Source organism: Acartia tonsa, chromosome 10, assembly GCF_053477335.1.
Source record: "Acartia tonsa isolate MP-2025a chromosome 10, ASM5347733v1, whole genome shotgun sequence".
Lineage (NCBI taxonomy): Eukaryota > Metazoa > Arthropoda > Copepoda > Calanoida > Acartiidae > Acartia > Acartia tonsa.
The window spans coordinates 47,657,534-47,677,566 of record NC_137269.1 but is presented as its reverse complement, the minus strand read 5'-3'; the positions used below and the strand labels follow the sequence as shown (position 1 = coordinate 47,677,566).

At 30.6% G+C, this 20,033-nt stretch overlaps 2 protein-coding genes and 2 long non-coding RNA genes across 4 annotated transcripts in view; 3 read left to right on the top strand and 1 right to left on the bottom strand.

The window, feature by feature from the left end:
• The first annotated feature begins 4,466 nt into the window (after nucleotides 1-4,466).
• On the top strand, nucleotides 4,467-12,307 carry LOC145330205 (ras-related protein Rab5-like). The gene is made up of 7 exons (XM_080174812.1): nucleotides 4,467-4,566; nucleotides 5,364-5,431; nucleotides 5,645-5,718; nucleotides 6,357-6,498; nucleotides 7,215-7,273; nucleotides 8,968-9,040; nucleotides 12,121-12,307. The coding sequence occupies exons 1-7, from the start codon at nucleotides 4,500-4,502 to the stop codon at nucleotides 12,271-12,273; spliced, it is 636 nt and encodes a 211-aa protein (XP_080030938.1). The 5' UTR covers nucleotides 4,467-4,499; the 3' UTR covers nucleotides 12,274-12,307.
• A 1,191-nt stretch (nucleotides 12,308-13,498) lies between these two features.
• On the top strand, nucleotides 13,499-15,294 carry LOC145330207 (uncharacterized). The gene is made up of 2 exons (XR_013883324.1): nucleotides 13,499-13,670; nucleotides 15,144-15,294. It is a non-coding gene; the product is annotated as an uncharacterized LOC145330207 (long non-coding RNA).
• LOC145330206 (uncharacterized) lies at nucleotides 14,305-14,800 on the top strand. Its single transcript, XR_013883323.1, has 2 exons — nucleotides 14,305-14,444; nucleotides 14,603-14,800. It is a non-coding gene; the product is annotated as an uncharacterized LOC145330206 (long non-coding RNA).
• A 2,299-nt stretch (nucleotides 15,295-17,593) lies between the features above and the next one.
• The window catches only part of qsm (Zona pelucida superfamily protein qsm), a 45,263-nt gene continuing 42,823 nt past the window's right edge, over nucleotides 17,594-20,033 (bottom strand). Inside the window, exons 12-14 of the mRNA XM_080174808.1 lie at nucleotides 19,653-19,739; nucleotides 19,023-19,152; nucleotides 17,594-18,638 (exon numbers count right to left, since the gene is read on the bottom strand). Coding sequence (XP_080030934.1) covers nucleotides 18,463-18,638; nucleotides 19,023-19,152; nucleotides 19,653-19,739 — 393 coding nt within the window. The 3' untranslated portion in view covers nucleotides 17,594-18,462. The remainder of the gene's footprint in view (nucleotides 18,639-19,022; nucleotides 19,153-19,652; nucleotides 19,740-20,033) is intronic.

Genomic DNA, 20,033 nt, shown 5'->3' with positions numbered 1-20,033 from the left:
CCTTTATTTATGTGCTCAAAAAACTTTTATTAGACGAAGCCCAATCTTTCCTACTTTCGATTCCTATGACGTCATAAAAATGAGGGAGATGAGAGGAGAAGTAGGAAAGAAAACCCTTAAAAAGAGGTGGATAATCTCTCATTTTTATGACGTCACAGGAATCAAAAGTAGGACAGATTGGGCTTTGTCCTTTTTATTATATTCTAATTGGTTGGTTAGCAGTAATGAAACACATATTTCAACCAAAAGGGATCATTTTGTTTATTATTATAAGGGATGTACATCAATTTTTCTTATACTAGCGGCCACGCCCCTAGAGGCCTCTCCCCCAAAATAGTTAAAAACCTTCCCGGGACCTATGAGTAGCGGCCCTGTTAAGGAGAACCCGATCGGTTCAGCAAGATCCTTTGGTACAGACAGACAAACAAACAAACAGACATCCTCTTTATGATAAGGTTTATCTAATCCCTTTAAATAAAAGTAAAATAATTTTATTTCAATAGGACTATTCAATCATCAAATATCGGGACTTTGGTACCCAAAATTATATAACAAGGTTAGTAAAAAACTTTGGGTACTCTTGTTAAATTTTCATTGGTTGATTCTTTTAAGTATCTGATATTAGTGTCTAAACTAACCAACCAATAATTTACATCTACAGAAGATATTATTTTTGTCTATCATCAATGGGTACGTACATCAATTTACTGTCCAAAGTTTTAAATCCCGGACTTTGGACTCTAAATTATACTGGTACCCAAAATTATATAACAACAAAAAACTTTGAGTACTCTTAAATTATTATTGGTTATCCAAATTTTTCACCCAATAATTTTCATCTACACAAGGGGTAATTTTGTCTTTCATCAATGGGTACGAACATCAATTTAACGGCCATTGTCTTATCCCTTTAGATCCATTAGTAAATCTTTATCATATACACACATACATAGACACACACACACACGCACACTCACACACACACAAACACACACACACACACAAGCACACACACACACAAACACACACACACACACAAACAATCTTTATCAAATATCTTTATTGGATAAACAAAATTAAAAACAAGGATGACAACATCCATAAGTAGCGAAGCACAAAAATCTTTTTTTTGACGGGTGGTGATGTAAAAAATCAGGATAGGGAGGGGGGGATACCGGGTATGTCCACTCCTAAACTAGGATTATCCCTTTCTTTTTTTTACAAGTTTAAATACAATTCTTTTAACTTTTTTATAGGAAACTTTTATATATTTCTTTAAAATCCAGTATTTAGAGTAAGTCCTGTATGAGACTAGGTGTAAAGATATCAGTTATAAAACTTTGGGTACCAGGTGTAGTTTACAGTGAAATGTTTACTAATGGTTATAAAACTTTGGGTACCAAGTGTAATATACAGTCCAATGTTTACAAATTGTTATAATACTTTGGGTACCCAATGTAATTTAATGTTCAATGTTTACTAATGGTTACAAAACTTTGGGTACCAAATATAACTTACAGTCCAATGGTTACTAATGGTTATAAAAGTTTGGGTACCAATTAGTCCTGTTAATATAATTAGCCTTATTCATTACAGGTTTATTAATTGAGAGAAAATTGTCTGTAATATGATGCATTTCAGTATGGCTGAGAACCGATTCTAATCTAGCGGATATTTATCGGTTGCGAAGCCATTTTTAACGTTAACTTTTCTTGCAAAAAAAACCCACTTAAAATAAAGATAGGAGTCTGAAAATTTTTGTGTAGATTCCTTAAACAAATTAGAATCGCCGCTCTTTTATGCTTTGTGCTCGATTTTTAACTTTAAAACCCTTTAATTATGCGATGTTTGTCAGTAGGTTATTTACGTTTAAATTTCGTATCAATTAAATTTCAACAAAATTAACATTAACTTTTTTTGCAAAAAAAAACAATTAAAATAAAGATAGGAGTCTGAAAATTTTTGTGTAGATTCCTCAAACAAATGAAAATCGCCGCTATGTTATGCTTTGTGCTCGATTTTTAACTTTAAAATCCTTTAATTATGCGATGTTTGTCCGTAGGTACTAAATGACACTAAAAATATCTCCTCAAATCACGATCCCCCTTTGAATGGCCCTAACTCGGTAGTTTTTCATCGTAAATCAATGAAATTTTAAACATAGTTAGTTTAAGTAGTTTCTAGTACACACAAAAAATTTTATTAATATCGAAGCAATACTAAAAAAGTTATCGCTTTCGTAAAAAAGGCACTAAAAACGATAAGAAAACAGCATTATAAACTCTCTCAAAACTGGTTTTTATCTGTACCTATTAAATTAGCTTAAAAATAGCATTAAATTTGACGATTTTAACGTTAAAACAACGTTGAAAACAGCAAAAAAGGCCGTTATTCTATAGCCATTACATTACTTTAAAAGTATAGTCAAAAAAATGTTAAAAATCACGTTTTTTTATTCACCTATTGGTCTGTATTAATTCTCTATCTAGGGACTTACATCTATTGGGAGTAAAATCAAGAAAAAGTTAAAATATTTGTTTAGTTTAAAAATTTACACATAGATGTCTCCAAGTTTTAAGGAAACTTAGACTTGCCAAATTACAATATGACCATACAGGCATTAAAAACACATAACAAACACTTATAAACAAAGGCAAAACTATTTTATCCTATACTTTTATCATTTTAATCATCTTTTATATGTGATCAGAGCCTCCTGCTACTTCTATCTAGTCCTTAACAAGGTATTAACCACTCTTAACCAACCCTTTCCCCTCTTTGAAAAAGAATTGGGGTCAAAGATGATTATTAGTCTAGAGGAAATTCGCGCGAGGAATGACCTCAATAGACTTGACCCCCCCCCCCCCCTGTATGTGTCAGTTTTGTCACCCGGTATATGTCTAAACGGACACCCCCCTACATATTGATATATAGGGGGGTGTCCATTTTGACATTTACCGGGGTCAAAAATGACGCATACGGGGGGTATCCATTTTGATACACACCGGGTGTCAAAACAGATGCATACCCCCGGGGGGGGGTTTAATTTTCATGATACCGGGTATGTCCACTCCTAAACTAGGATTATCCCAATAAAAACAAGCAAGAGTGCTTGTCTGATAGAATTTCTTATTTTAAGTTTGCCAATTTGACTATTTTTACATATTATATCTATTGGATTGATATAGAACTATTACCTGTTTGGCTCGAGGAAAATATGTGGAGAGAACTAGTGTCTGTCTGTCTTAGCCACTCCACTCCTCCTCCCTAAACCGGTTCTCAAGTCAACACCGTTTATTTACACGGCTTATATTATTTTCAATCAAAAATTAAAATAATAAACGCAATATTTTTCATATCTATTTTATCAAAAGCTCAATTTTATAAAAAAAAAACATTACTTTTTAAAAATTATTACATGTTTTATTTTTTATGGTTGATAAATTGTAATAATTTTACTAAAAGCCATCGATTCAGATTTTATTTTGGACAATTTCTTTACTACAAATATTTCCCCAAATAATGAATCAAAGCAAGTGAATTGCATATTATTTTTAATAAAAAAATAAAGACTATTAATATTTATAAAAAAAATCATGAAAAGCCCCAAATATATTTTCAACACAACCCCTCAAATATTTTAATGTTTATTAAAGTTCTCAGGGGAAAAAATATACCTGAGGAAAAAGTGTCTTTTAGGATAATCGAATTGATTGTTCAGCTGCGTTTTGTTTCTTCCTTCTGCCTCCAGCAAAAATAAGAGGAAGGATTGTAAGGGGGTGTTTCAAGTTTTATTAAACCTTCATGTCATTGTTATACAAGATAACTTAAAAGTTATTCGTTATACTGCTATTCTGACTAATTAGACCATAAAAAATGTTTGTTTGAATGCCATAAAAGTGAAATTTTAAATATTTTTCCTAAAGTATAAAAGAAGATAAAGCGCATATGTTTTTTTCTCTCTTTTTTTTGTAATTTTAAGAAGCTGTTTTAGAGCAAAATAAGTCATTTAATAGTAATATCTAATTACAATAATTTTTTTTTATAAGTCTTAAAAAATTGTTTAAATGAAATGACTCATTATGAGTTGATATGTGCGAAATCCTGTTTTAGATTTACATATATTAATTCATATATATACGTATTCAAGATGCTGTATCCAAACATAACCAGATTTTATTTTGCCTTAAGAATAAAACTCTCTGTAAAATTCTTATATAAAAGTAATAGCATGTCTATGATCGTATATATTTGTCTGTACCGGGCCGAAGGATGATAGTTGATTCATATTTTCTTTTTAAAATATGTTTAAGAAAGAAGTTATAAATGAAGTAATTATGATAAAATCTGTTGTTAAGCATATCATAAACCTTAAAAGCTAGGAATTCATACACAGCTATCTTATCAATTAACAGGTATTGGGAACACTGCTGTTGAAATTAACGTTATACACAAACATAATTCTTGCTCTTGTCAACAGTTCATTATTTTCAGGCAAAATGGCTTCTGGACAGAGACCCGGCGGGGCACAGACTAAAGTTTGTCAATTTAAGCTTGTTTTGTTAGGTAAGATATAGGTATTACTAAATACTAACCCTTCCCGCGACTGTGCCGTAACACTTAGCGTATCCGCGTTGGGGAGCTGACAAGTTTGAATCTCAGCTCAACACCGCGTCACATAACATTAACCAAAGACGTAATAATGGTTCATCATGCTGCTTAGTCAGATGCGTGACATTAATCGTTAGCGTATTGGGAATGTCTTTGTACAAAACTGGCGCAACTTATTACCAAACACAGTTAGGACTTCCAGACAAAGGTCGTGCAATCAAAGAGTTGGGGTTGTCTATTGGACAGGGTTTCGGACCCGCATTGATTGTATGCGGATCCGGATCCTCAAAATTTGGTCAGTGCGGATCCGGATCTGGATTCTACCGGATCCGGTTCCGGATCCTTGACAATAAAAATAAAATCACCAAATTTTTCAAAAAAAATTTATTCTTTAATTCGAAGTCAAAAATACTTTTAATTTTCAAGTCTTAACCTAAACCTTAAAGATTGGCTCTCATCAAGAGAATGTCTGAGATTTTACATAAATTTAGGTAGATTTTTCCATTTTTTCCGCATTTTTTTGAGTCCAAGGATCCGGATCCGAAACCCTGCTATTGGATGTTACAACTAATATCCCGGGTGTTTGAACAGAAAAGTAGATATTGGACTTTACGTTCAAGGTGTCATGGACAGCAGCCTCGCTTGTAGAAGGTATTTGACGGGATAGTTGGGTATGTGTTTTTCATAAAGACTTAAGTTTTATGAAAACCAATGTTGTTTAATTAGTCCCTAATTTTATTGTATAATTTTAGGTGAATCAGCCGTTGGAAAATCATCTTTAGTTTTACGGTTTGTCAAAGGACAATTCCACGAATTTCAGGCAATTTATCCAATTATAAGAATTGAAAATTGAATTGGATCTTACCTGGAATTTTTTTTAAAGTTAGATACCTAGCTAATTTTCTTCAAAATATTTTTATTGATAACAATAAAAACTTAAAAGAACTTGTTTAAAGTGCTAAATTTCTAAAACCATTACCTATTACTATAAATACTTCTATGATCAAGTTTAAAATTGGACAAATATATATAGGAATCAACAATCGGAGCTGCGTTTCTTACTCAAACAGTATGTTTAGATGATACCACAGTTAAATTTGAAATTTGGTAAGTCAGATAGTTTTAGATCAAATTTATATCATTATAATATAGTAACAGGATGTTTGTCTGTGTGTTTGTACCGAAGGATCTCGCTGATCGTATTCTCTTTAATAGGATATCTTCACATAGGTCCCGGGAGAATTATAACTATTTTTGGGGAGGGTACAACCACTCTCCCCAGAGAAATCGACAAAAAATTTAAAAATAAAAAAAGCTGCCCTGCGGACATTTTTGCAATTAGCTAAAAACATAACACCATCTATCGGTGAAAAAAAAACATTTTTGGTAAATAGCTGATTTTAAAATAGATTGAAAAGAAACAATTTTACGTGTCCCTAGAGACCTCTAGTGAAGTAGCCGATAGTATCTAAAAATAAGAGATAAAGATTTAATTAGGGACTTGAATGAGTCGAAAAATTAATAGGCCAGATAATTTTAGTAGATTTATTTCTTATAAAAAAAAATGATCTTCTCCTCTTAAATTTTGTTTGACATGTTCAAACTATACCTACATTTCCAAAAGATTTGTTTTTTTCCACTACTTTTTACGACTTTGTCAAAGCATGACTTTACAAGTAGTATTATATGCGTTTTATTATCAATTCCTAAGATGCGAATTTTCTTATTTATTTTTGTGTTTTCAGGGACACTGCAGGACAGGAGAGATACCACAGCCTTGCCCCCATGTATTACAGAGGTGCTCAGGCCGCCATAGTTGTTTATGATATTACCAACACAGACACATTCGAGAGGGCAAAGACATGGGTCAAAGAACTCCAAAGACAGGTTTGTTACATTAGTTGTTGAGTAGCAATCCTGCTCTGCAAATTAGCCTTTCTGTTGATTTGTCACTTTTAATTCAGCTAGTGATATTTTTTTAACGAAGCTACTCTATGTTATACCTAGTCTTTCCGCCATTCAGTCCGTCAGTTCGTAACGCTATGGGGGGGAATGTGATTTTCTGGGATTATATTTCTTTTCACCTCACTCTTTTTTTCTGACATGAACTCTTGCACTGTAACTCTTTGTTTGTCAATCAATGATTTGGGTTGCTTCGTATGGATGTTGTCATTCTTTTTTTTTTTAAGTTTTATAATTAACATTAAGTACATTATTATTTTTTTCTTAAAACATTGGATAACAACATAAATTCAGTCAATTATTAATATAATATAGAATGCGTTTAAAGAATTGTCGTCTTATAAATATATTTTTTTAATTATTAAATTCAATTAAGATTTAAGGATGCTTCACACTTATGTCATGTCCATCAGTACAGGATAAACAAGGGTATAAATGCCATATTCAACGAGGTTAAGCTGATAAAATGAAACTCCCAAAAGACTACAGTCTTCTATTTATATTTCATAATGCTTTTATATGGGGCTTGGGCAGGGATAGCTACACGCACACATTTAAAGTCATTTTGTTTATGTATTATAAGATTATAAATGCATTGTATTTGAAAAGCCATTTTAAAAATATGTTTTTTACTTTTTCAGGCAAGTCCAAATATCGTGATAGCTTTGGCTGGAAATAAGGCTGACCTAACAACAAATAGGTAAGTGTTTCTAGTTTTAACAGGGAGGTTGTACATTAAGAGATATAAGTTTTCCGGAATTTTAATGTAGGGAGTAGATTTGAAATCTGCATCAAATTTTAAGGATTTTTTATAAAATTCGTTTTTTGTAAAATTCTTTATCTAAAAGCGAAAATACATTTTAAGTTAATTAATTTTGACCAATAGGATAGGTGGATTTTAAACTACCTGCGCTCTTATTGGTTGAATGATGTACGACATCCAATCAGAGCGCAGATTTTTTAAATCCACCAATCACAGATGCCAAAATTAATTAACTTAATTTGTATTTCCGCTTTTAGATAAAGAATTATACAAAAAACGAATTTTATAAAAAAAATCCTTAAAATTTGATGCAGATTTCAAATCTACTCCCTACATTACAATTCCGGAAAACTTATATCTCTTATTGTACATAGATCTGTTAATTATACTTTTGTGGTACCCAAAGTTTTATTACATGCATTGAGTATTCTCATTCGTTTGGTTAATAACTTTGGGTACTTTTCAACCAAACTAATAGTGTTATCAGGGTCCTTGGGCTGAAAATTAAACTTTTATAGTAACCAAAGTTTTATTACTTGCTTTGAGTATTCTCATTCGTTTGGTTAATATTTTTTGACCAATAATTTAAATCAATCATTTTAAGAGATTTACACAAATGTAACGCCCGACGTCCATTGTCTTATTATTTGGAGTCTATTTAGTGAAGGTTAATGTTACCATGAAATAATAAAAAAGTATAAAGTTTTTGGGGAAAGGGGGGTTGGGAGGGGCAATATTATACGATTGGTTTGGTAGAGGTATGTACTAATCTCAAAATTTAAATATCCACGATTTTTCACTTGTGATATCGTTTTATCTTTAGACTTGATCAGATTAGGTACTCTCTTTCTTAGAACTGTTGAATAGGTTAAGAGCAGAAAATTTACGGCAGCAATTTCTTATTAGAAAGGACAGTTTCATGGGTGATATTGTGGCGAGTTTTGTCCCAGGAATAAGGTATAACCAACAAGCGAATTAAATATAAAATAATATTTGAGGGGCAAATGGAGATGTCGTCAATTTTACGATGTGCCCCTCCCCCACAAACGACAGCTGACAAACACGTATAGGTTTCGTGATTTATTTTCGAATTAATTTCGTTATTAGTAGAAGCTGGTTTTGTCCCCACATGGGTGTATTTTATGAAGATGTTAAAGATTTATTCCGGGGTATAAATGTTTGCACTATTTATTAGATAGATATATTCATTTTATTCGCATAAGGAGTTGAATTGTTGAATTACGTAAGATAAATTAAGTTTTCGGGATATGTTATCATAATAGTTATTTCTCGCATCGTATTATAAACGGCTTTCCGCGGATATAGAAAGTACAAATATAAGATTAAAACTAGTTTTTTAGCCCCGTGGTGCCGAAGGCACCGGCTAAAAAAACTGGTTTTAATCTTATGATTGTACATGTCTATATTCGTAGAAAGCTGGATATAATACGATGCTAGACATAGTTTTTTCGTATGGATGAGAACAGGTTCCTATCCACCGGATTCGAATGAATACGAGAAAAAAATTTCTTCGCTCTTATTATGGTAATGATAAACAAAGGGTTCGTCTGCTTGAAACACCTTTTAAATTTTTTTGGGACGATGCGATAGATAACTGTACTATGTTTCAGGGTGGTGGAGTATGACGAGGCTTCTACGTATGCAGAAGAAAATGGACTTTTGTTCATGGAAACCAGTGCTAAGGAATTTTATTTTCCACACATCAATGTTAAAAAATATCATATAAGGGAATATCATTGGACTTTGACTTTTTATTTATTTTAATTTGATTTATAAAAAATGCACCTTTTTACTTTTTTGACATAAAAATATTTACTACCTATTGGAATTTGGCATAATAAAGCAAAATTAAGAAATGGTGATAAAATAACCACTCAACTATTTCTAAGCTTAATTTTTCGTGAATGTACTTTGCATTTTACAGCATTCGTTGGTATTTTGCAGGGTTCCGGAGCCGGAGCCGGGAGCAGTAACATTTTTGGTGGAGCCGGATCCGGAGCCGTATTTTACGTTAAAAACGGCTCCGGCTCCGGACTAGCTAAAAATGATTTTTTAAAGTAATATTATAATTTGGCAACGGTCTATTTCCATATAATAAACTGAAAAACTATTGTTGCTTAACAAATAGACACACATCCTTCTACTTTTATATAGCTTTAATCAAATATTAATTAATTAATCAAAAATTAAGCAAAATATTTTATATTATTTATTTTATTTTATCAAATTCAATAATGAAAAAAATTGATATATTAATTTTAAGGTAGGAGCCGGAGCCGCATCAAAATCATACGGCTCCGACACCCTGGTATTTTGCCATGGTTTTTTGCACTTTGAACACAACAAAATATTTGATGATATTTTCTAAAAAATCGCTTAATATAAGTGAAACCTTTTTTATCACATTTAATGTGAGAATGTTGCTATTATCATATTCAAAATAAATGCTGTAATAAGCTTTAAAATATTTAAACACTAGTCTTTCATTGGACACAAAATGACGTCCAATAAGAAAAAGGAATAAAAATATTGGAAAGAAAATTATTTTATTTCAAAATTAATTCTTGGCATTTTGGAATAAAAAATATAGGGGAAAGAAAATTATTTATTTCAAATTTATTTCTGGTCTTGAAATAATATTCATTATTTTATTCTAATTCGAGTGTCAACCAATAAGAAATAGGCATGCTGTTTTAAAAGTTTGGAATAAAAATTATTATTTTTTGTCAATTCCTTTTTTCAGAGTATAAAATGAGAATAAATTTTCCAACATCATTATTGATTTCTAATTTAACATTTCATACAGTGGGTAATATTTATTTCAACATTTTTTGTCATTCAAAATCAAGTGTCACAAAAATAATAATATTTAACATAAAAAAGAAATTTTTAAAATAATTTTGTTTTCTTTATTTGTTGAAGATTTAAGCCCAAGCTTTTTCTGAGGGGGGAGACCCCCCTCAACCCCCCCTCGACCCCCCCCCCTGACGCTCTCTTCTTTAAAACTTTCATTATTTCTGTAATTTATTCTAACCATCTTATAAATTTCAAAACATGAGATAAAAAGGAAATAATTTGCTGTACATTATTAAAAAATTTAAAAATTGTAAAAAAATTCCAACATGATTTTTAATTTTAAATACAAGAATATTTTTTCCTATATGATATGTTAAATTTAAATACAGGAATAATTTTGTACTGTGGAATTGAAGAAATAAATGCTGTACATTAGGGTGGCTTGATTTCAATGATTTTCTAGTTTTAAATGTGCTACACACACTTTCTGTCTGAACATCATATAAGAGACCAAAAAATGAAAAGAAAATATTTTGGATAATGGAGAGGCTCGCTAATGCATGTAAACTTTTAGAAAGACACTTGTGGGGAGGATTTTTTTTTTTTTTTTTGGGGGGGGGGCAATTTTTTTTTTCTTTCAAAGTATAGCTTTATGCACCTTCCCAATTTTGTCTTGAAGAGTAGAATAAGAATATAAAATCTGTTTTTAAAACTATTGATCCTAGCAAGAAAAATCCATAAATAAATTTAAAAACCAAGAGATTTGACATTTAATTTAAGATTTTTCATGCTTGGATGAATATTTTTTAAAACCAATTTGATATTCTTATATTAATCAACAAGACAAATTCAAAAAGATGCATAAAGCAATACTTTGAAAGAAAAAAAGTTGCACCTCCAGAATAAACTTCTAAAATTTTTAATGCATGGAAACACCTTCCCCCCATTTCCCCTCAAGGACAAAATAAATTTTTTTATATTAAGGTTTCTTATATGACGTTTAAACTGTAGATGTTGATTACAAATTCAATGTCCAAAATTGATCCACTCTACTGTACATTGTTATAATTTAATATTTGATGTGGGTATAAACATTAGACATAGATGGTCAATCTGACCCCAATTTTTTTTCTTAAAAAGAAACCTTTGTTCACTTTTTGTTGTATATGAAATACAGCCCTATAGGCAACATTATTTGCAACTAAATTTTGCAATGATATAAATTTTAGAAAGATAACTTTATTATAAGAAATTAAATTATTTATAACTAACTTATTATATGTTGTGTCTACGCTTCACATTATATGATGGAAGAAATATTGTCTTCAAATATTTCACCCAAGGAAAGCTTTAACCTAAGATATTCAACAATTTATAGCTAATACATAATGTAAACAAAATTCCCTTGTGCTGTCTCTAGGTTATCTCTATTGTATAAATGAACGTACAAAAGAGGAGGAGAGAGAGAAGGAAAAGGACAGAAAAGTGAGGGAGGGGGGAGGGGGAAGAAATATAGAGAAAAATAGACAGAGATATTTATTGTTCACCCTTAGATGATGTAAATATTTTGATAGACTTTTTTGAATTTAAGAAAAAGATTGAGAATGAGACAAAACCAAGTATCATATTTTATTAATATTGCTTATACAAGAAAGGTCATTCAAAATTATTTCGCCAATATTAAGGTCAAGTGACAAAAATTTAAATTTCCACCTACTTCGCCCCCAGAGGGGGCAATAGTAGAAGGAAAATTCAAATTTTGATCACATGACCAAAATTGTTGAAATAATTTTAATATCCTTTCTAGCATTCACAATATTACGAAAATATGATAAATAACTATTATTGACCAAAAATTATTTAAATTCACTGCTAAAAGGTGCTTAAAATCACTTGCAAGCTCAGTCCCTTTAGTAAATTTTTGTAAAAATTTTGTAGAAATGTTGGAAAATTAACTCCTTTTATAGACTGCATTGAATGTGAACGACATTTTCTTGGCCATCGCCAAGAAGCTACCGAAGGACGGAGACTCCGGGGGACAGGCTACCGGTGGCACCCGCCTGACAGGCAACACTGGCAACACGGAGGGAAACAAGATGGGAAATTGCTGCAATAAATAAGGAAAATATAACAGAATGGTTTATTTATAGTTGTGGATTTGAATACCTAAGTATTTAAGTTTATTCTTAATAGGTATTTAATATTTATTCAGATTATTCTATTAAGTTCTCGGAAGGAGCTGAAAAATCGGCTGTGATTTTAAGAGGAACTTAATTTGGGTTCAAGGTGGAATTAGCATTTTTTCATACCTTTTCACAACACAGCCTGTCGTTCATTAAATATTATTAGCTTCATAGAAATTTTTACTTTGTAATGTCTGTTTTGTTGTTTGTTTTTTCCCTTTTCTTGTCTCCTATATAAAGAACTTTAAATGTCTTTGGGACAATAAATGTACAATTATATATAGTATATAACCTAGACAACTACCTGGCCCATTGGGATTGGGACTTTTCGTCTGCTAGCAAATTTCTTTTTGTCCTTTGACCTCACGCCCTTCACTGTATCTTTAAACAAATTTAGATAAACCTCTGTAATATTTGAGTAATGTTTAGGTATTACTTAGAAACTACCCAAACAAGCCATTCACCCTCCTGAGTCCTGACCTAACCAGAACAAAAATACTTCACTGCTAACATTCATACCAAGCTCAGAACATCAGATCCATCAATACCAACCAACTTGATCAAAGTTATGTTCAGTGACAATTTAAAGGGATCATATATAATAAGAGATATAAGTTTTCCGGAATTTAAATGTAGGGAGTAGATTTGAAATCTGCATCAAATTTTAAGGATTTTTTATAAAATTCGTTTTTTGTATAATTCTTTATCTAAAAGCGGAAATACAAATTAAGTTAATTAATTTTGGCATCCGTGATTGGTGGATTTAAAAAATCTGCGCTCTGATTGGATGTCGTACATCATTCAACCAATTAGAGCGCAGGTAGTTTAAAATCCACCTATCCTATTGGTCAAAATTAATTAACTTAATATGTATTTCCGCTTTTAGATAAAGAATTTTACAAAAACGAATTTTATAAAAAATCCTTAAAGTTTGATGCAGATTTCAAATCTACTCCCTACATTTAAATTCCGGAAAACTTATATCCCTTAATATATAAGTGAGAGTTTGATAATTTGCCAACTTAGATTAATGAGCCTAAACTTAGAATTAAGCATTTTTATCCGAAACTGATTTAGTTTAAATATGCACAGATTTTTTTATCCACAAATAAGCGAATTAGATATTAAGAAAATATATCGTAGCTGATACAGATTTGGTTCATTACTTTTAAGTTGTGTTAAGTATAAGCTCTCATTGATAGATAGTCCTCTTTGTTTCAGCAACCTCCCATAAACTATCCACACAAATTATAATCAAGACTTCATGAATGTTTAAATTACAAGTGAGCTAAGCTATAATAAGTGTTTACATCCTTGTTTATATGAACTAGATGGTTGCTACGTACTATAACCTACTTTCCAGTGTGGCTACAAAACCGATTAATATCCGGTGGATTAGAACCGGTTCTCAGCCATACTGTATTGTATTATATACAATTTTCTACAAACAGTAAAATGAAAAATAATAATGTTAAAACCAGTTTTGTTAGCCCGGGCCATCAGCAACTCGGGACAAATGAAACTTGTTTTAATTTAATAATTTGTCATTTTAATATCCGCGGAAAGCTGTCTATGATACGATGCGATAAATAAATATTACTGGGCTTAACTAGCATACAAAATTACATAGCAAAGTCTTAAATAAGAATTTTACTGCAACTTATTTATATTTCTTAGCATATTTATTATATTTAGCACTTACATCTGTTTTTCCAGTCTTCAAATAGTTCACTAAAGCTTTGAAAAATTTTTGGATTATTTAAAGTTTTGTTGCATAAATATTTTTTAAAAATGTCTTTAAAAAGCCTTGTTTATTTTTGAACAAGAATTGCAAAGTATTTATTTATTTTAATAACATCTCTTTCAATTCAATTAACTTTCCTATGAAAAAATGTCAAAATTTAAATTGTAGATAATATTTTATAGCTTAATTTGTTTTTAATACCTAGTGCTAATATAATTCAAGTTTGATGGAAAAAAATATTTAGTCCAACGACATTTAAATGTCCACTTAGACAGAAAAAAAACTAATTTTAAGCTTTTTACACTTTTTATTATCAGTGATTTTTAATCTTATCCAGTGATGAAATGATCTATGAATGGCGAAGGTTTATTTTTAGGCTTAATTTTATTATAAAAAAAAATGATTTATATCAATGTAAACCTAAAGGTTAAGTAATATTCTTATTTTAAAAAGTCATGTTTAAAAAAAGTATTACCTAAGTGACTGTTTTTTTACTGACAAATTTCTATAACACGAGTTAAGCCTTTAAATGAACCTTCAACGTATTAATGATAAATAATTTGATAAATTAGACCCATCCTCTCCTACCTAATAATTTTAATATTTTAGTAATGTAGAATCTTTTTCTGCATTTCTGAAATTCTGCACCTATATAAGGCACTTTTTTAAATAGATTCATTTATATTTCATTAAAATCTAATAACAAAATTGGTGTAATATGGAAAAAAAAAGATTTTATATAAAAAAAATCTGAATACACCCAAATGTAAGACCTTGTAAACCATAAATAATTTAATTTGTTGTTTGTTGTGTAAAGTTTTTATAATTTCCCCCAAAATAGGTCCCCCGCCAAGCCATGTAAGGTAATGTTTTAATTTAACTAACCCAATCGAAAAGGGTATGTTTTTTTGCTTATGAGTATTTTATTGTAACTTAAATAACTCGAAAAATAATTTGAATGATAAGATTCTTTTTGATTAGCCCCTGAGAAAATATAAATTCCTTATACTTTGTTTCATTTTAAGAAAAGGCAAAGAATATTAAGCATTTTTATTAAACTTAGTTCATATTAATCATCAATATGGTCTTTGTAATTGTAATTTTACATTATAATATCTGGAACCAGAATGTTTAAAACTTGATTTGAAACCTAATATTATTATAATTATTATTATATGTACGTCTTATAATTTTAAATAAACCAATGTAATTTGCTTCCCCTGTTTTCGATATTTTTTAGTAGCGAAGCTACTCTATAATTTTAAATGTCTGATATCAAATTATTTTTTCTCAGATATTATTGAGATAAAAAGCTGATTTTTTTTGGTGGAAATTTTGCTTAATCGAATTGAATTACCGATGAAACCCTGGAAAAAGTACAGGCTGGCCAATGCCACGAACATACTATTTCCACTTTCCCAACTATTTTTGCATACTAAGCATACTAATTCATAAAAATATACTATATAGTATGTATTTCAATTATTGCATACCATTTCCACTATTTTTCAAATATTGCATACTATTTCCACTATTTTTCCAAATAGGTATTGCATACTATTTCCACTATTTTTTTTTCATGCCAGATAAAATGTTTAAAACTTTCATTTTTTAACCAAAAAGAATTGATTTTTAAAGAAATGCTTATAGAAGAAAGTCGAAATTATTATGTCAGATCCTTTTAGAGCTAGAGGGTTAATAAAAATTGTGAATGTGCCTGTTCCCTGGGTCGAAGTCATATTTCGCTTCCTTCACCATTTTATTTAGCAACCTCTATTTTAGGTCCTTTATTACTTAAAGATTTTAAATGGCTGTAATATCCGTATTTTTTTTTTAAGATAGAAGACTTTTTTTCAGAAAATGTTTTTCTTTATTTAAAACTCAAGACATGAATTTCAGCTGCTGAAGCTTTACTTTTAGTTTTAATATGTTATGTCACCATGTGCACATGTCTCTGTAAAAATTGGGGCCAAATGCGCGTTTTAAATATTCCTGGAGGACCAGGACATGCAGAATTAAATCTGGAACCTTAAATTGTTACCTATATTTCATATGAGTATGTACTACTATGGGATATTTTAGTAACATGAAATACTTTTTAAAATATTTTGCTTTTTTCCTGGATGACCCTGCCAGATTTGCTGGCATCCTGTGCCCGCTAGGATGGAGATGTTATAAAAATTCCAACTCGCAGTTATGTTCCATATCCATTATTAAAGTCACTAAGTTAAGGGTTAAATGTAACCATCTCTCCTTAAAAGGGGGACATAACTGAAGCCTATTAGATCAGGGGGGTGGTGGTTCCTCAGTAACCACTTTATGAACCGTGCAGTTCTTTTGGACTTAAGCTTTCATGGGCAACTAACATTTAGTTTAGATGTCACTCCCCATAATGTACTGTGCAGATATTTTGGACTTAAATTTTTATGAGTATAAAACCTTAAAATTAACCAAACCTTAACTATCTCATAAACCATTTAATCATAAAAGCAGATTTTTTGGATTTAAGTTATCAGAGGCATGAGCTATAGTTTTAGCAAGAAGCAACACTTTTGCCCCCACCCTCTTTCCCATTGGGACTTTATAAAAACCTAAAAAAATACCTAACCTTAGTTTTCTATATAACCACATTTGAACACGTGTAGATATTTTGGCTTTTTTATGGTTTCAACCAATTTAGTTTAGAAGTCATCTTGCTGCCCCCTCCCCCTTAGCCCTCCGTGGGTCAACAAAACCTTAAAGTTAACCTACCCTTAGGTATCTCTTATATCATTTTTTGGACTAAAGCTGTCAGAGGCATGAGCTATAGTTTATGCAAGAATCAACACTTGAGCCTCCCCTACCCCCCATAGCATTTCAAGGCACTAGTATTTTAAATGCACGTTATTGTGTTATAGATGCATGCTAGTTCATACTATTTTGTTTTAAATGCATGCTATTACATACTATTTTATTAAATTTTTACATACTATTGCATACTATTCACTTTTTTCTTGCATACTATTTTGAAAAAAAAGTCTGTGGCCAGCCTGAAAGTATATAGATTTTTCTTATCTATTAAATTACGTTTTAGAAGCGAAGCTTTTCTATACTTAGGATCCATAATGATGAGCTCTTTTCGCTAATTTAGACATGTTAGAATTGTTCTATCGATTTCAAACTTTGCATGATGATTCCTTTAACAGTTAGTTACGGTTTAGGAAGTGTAGCAACTCTATAATCGTTACCAGAAAGTCCATACGTCCATTTAAAACATGTTGATTTTTAAATTTTGACAACTTCTTTTTGTGTGATAAAATTATCCTATCTGATTTTCGGAATAAAAAGTATGTCCTTTGCCTGTATTATGTAACAAATTAATGTACACTTTTGTTTAGACTTTCAAATTGATGTTCTAATTATTATTCTACTAGAGGTTATTGTTCGTTTGTCCTTCTTTCTTAATTTAGAGCTTCGTTTTTAAATGGATGCTGTCATCCTTGTCATAAGAAGCTACGATACAAGAATAGTGAATAAATAATAAGCTAATATTTTATTTTCTCAAATTGTTGAGACATTTCTACAGCATATTGGTCACTATATACAATAATACATACAATACTATTTTATTTATAATATCACATTCAATTAATTCAGTTAATAAAAGTTACATACTTGTAAAAGTTTGGAAGATGAAAATATTTATATTCTCTTAAAAAGATAATGTATAAAGAATGATTACCTACAGTTTTCAAATTTAGTTTATTTTAGAATTTGCAATTAAAATCATTTATTATAAGGAGGTTAAAATCATTTTTAATAAGTTAATTATAATTCTTTTTAAATATTTTCTTTTCGAGAGAGGAGAAATATGTTCAATCTTCCAACAATAAAATAATTTACAGATTTGATGGTTTATCCACATATTTATATTGGTGTTAACATAGGTCAGTTTTTTAAAAAGAAATGTAAGTTTTTGTTAGATATCTATTTTATTTTTTAGAAAAAAAATAATCTATAAAAGTTTTAGTACCTAAAGGATACAAAAATAAAAATAGAGTAAAACTCCTTTTGATAGAAAAGTGCAGAAAAGTATTGGCAAGTTTACCTATGGGATTAGATTTAGTTTTGTAATTTAGCTAAAATAAGCTACTTATCCTTTATATTTAGTTATAACAAATAAAGAAATTTTAGATCATGGAAAGAAAACGAAGTAACGGGTTTTGTCGTGTTTTCACAGTAGCTTTTGATTAGGTTAGTTTAGGTAAATTTAATGATTGCCCTGCATGGGGTTAGAGTCCCCAGTAGGGGCTGGAAATAGAAAAGCTACCGCAAAAATACGACGAAACCCGCTACTTCGTTTTCTTTCCATGATCCGAAATATTTAATTGCTAAAAAACTTATTAGAATCTATAAAAAAGTAAAACTGCAACTGGTACTAGCAGAGTTAAACACGAGACCCAAACAGATTGTGCATCATTCTTCTCAAAGACTGCAATCCCAGGGGTCTTGAATTCTTCAAACAATGCACTGAGAGCGGCTTCTTCGTTAGCCTGGAAGGCACGCACATGGGCTGTTTCTAGAAAAATAAAACAAGGATGATTACGTCAAATACTACCAAGTCAACGAGTCAGGAGACATCGGACTGCAAATTATACTGATTTTCAAAAGTTTTATAAAAATGTTCTCTCGTTCTTAAATTAAAGAAATATGCGTGCTTTGCGCGTCAATTTGCCAGTTTATTTTACTTTTGAGAATATCTCTAAAATAACACCCCTTTTGGTATATACAACCCCTTAAAGTTCACACCCTGCTTTACCCCCCTCGATTTAGTTTTAAGGGGGGTGTAAAAAATCTGAATTTTTGTTTTAAAATTCTCTGCTAATGAAAAAAAACAGCATGATATGATATGGCAAGAATATTTTTACACTTGAGCGCCAGGTTAATGTTTTTTTTTACATACCTTGATGAATTTCTACATGGGGAGTTCTATCCTCTTCCCTTGGAAATATCTGTTCCTTGTTTCTGGTGGTCTTTATCTCCAGACAATCATTCTCTGTACATTCCAGCTTGATCACTGTAGACATGGAAACCTACAAATATAACAACCAGTTTTAATTTGATTATGTTATTACATCTTTAGAGGATTAAAGCGGCTACACTCTTAGAAGCCTCTAGGGGCAATAAAGTCATGGTTTTTAGAGAAGCCTCCCTCTGAAGAAGAACCGTATCGGTTCAGCGGTTAGAGAGATCCTTTGCTACACACATACACACACAGATATCCTGTTACTTTTATAGAATGGTGTGATATAATGTCTTACATTAGCAATTATATTTAAGTTATTACCATTTTATCCTTATATAAATAAAGAAAAAGGATGTCTCTGTGTCCGAGAGTGTGTAACGAAAGATCTCGCTAACCGCTGAACCTGTATGGTTGTCCTTTACTATCGAAGATATAGGTCCCAGGAATGTTTTTGACTATCTAAGTGAAAGAAAAAAAATGTTTTTTAGGTGTTAAGTCAATCTATCTACCACTCTTGAAAATATCCCTTAATAATATAACAATTAAATATATATAATAATAACTTGCCTCATAAACTTTATTAGAAGCTGGACTAACAGAATCCACGTCCCTACGCCTTCTACCAAATCCAAGCTGACCATTAGAACACTGAACCTAAAATAAAGTTATTGCTATATTAGTTAAACTCTTTGTTAAAGTCTAACGAACACAAAATATATTTCCTGTACCATCGAACAAGCAAATAAGTGTATTTTAAAATTTAAATCTTATTGTTTTATAAACAAGTATTGTATTTATTCATTTGTAATTGAAATGCTATGTAGAAATAAAAAAAACAAGCATTATTTTAAATTTCATTTATTTCATAAATTTTTTAAAAATTGTAATAGCACGCATTTGAAGGCGTATTTATTCATGGTTGTTGTTCTGTCTAGGGTTGGGCCGGAT

Excerpts from the sequence above, each read along its gene's own strand:
- LOC145330205 (XM_080174812.1), top strand. The coding sequence starts at position 4,500 with ATGGCTTCTGGACAGAGACCCGGCGGGGCACAGACTAAAGTTTGTCAA. Across the intron at positions 4,567-5,363 it reads ATTTAAGCTTGTTTTGTTAG|GTGAATCAGCCGTTGGAAAA; the intron begins GTAAGATATAGG and ends GTATAATTTTAG. Across the intron at positions 9,041-12,120 it reads TCATGGAAACCAGTGCTAAG|ACTGCATTGAATGTGAACGA; the intron begins GAATTTTATTTT and ends CTCCTTTTATAG.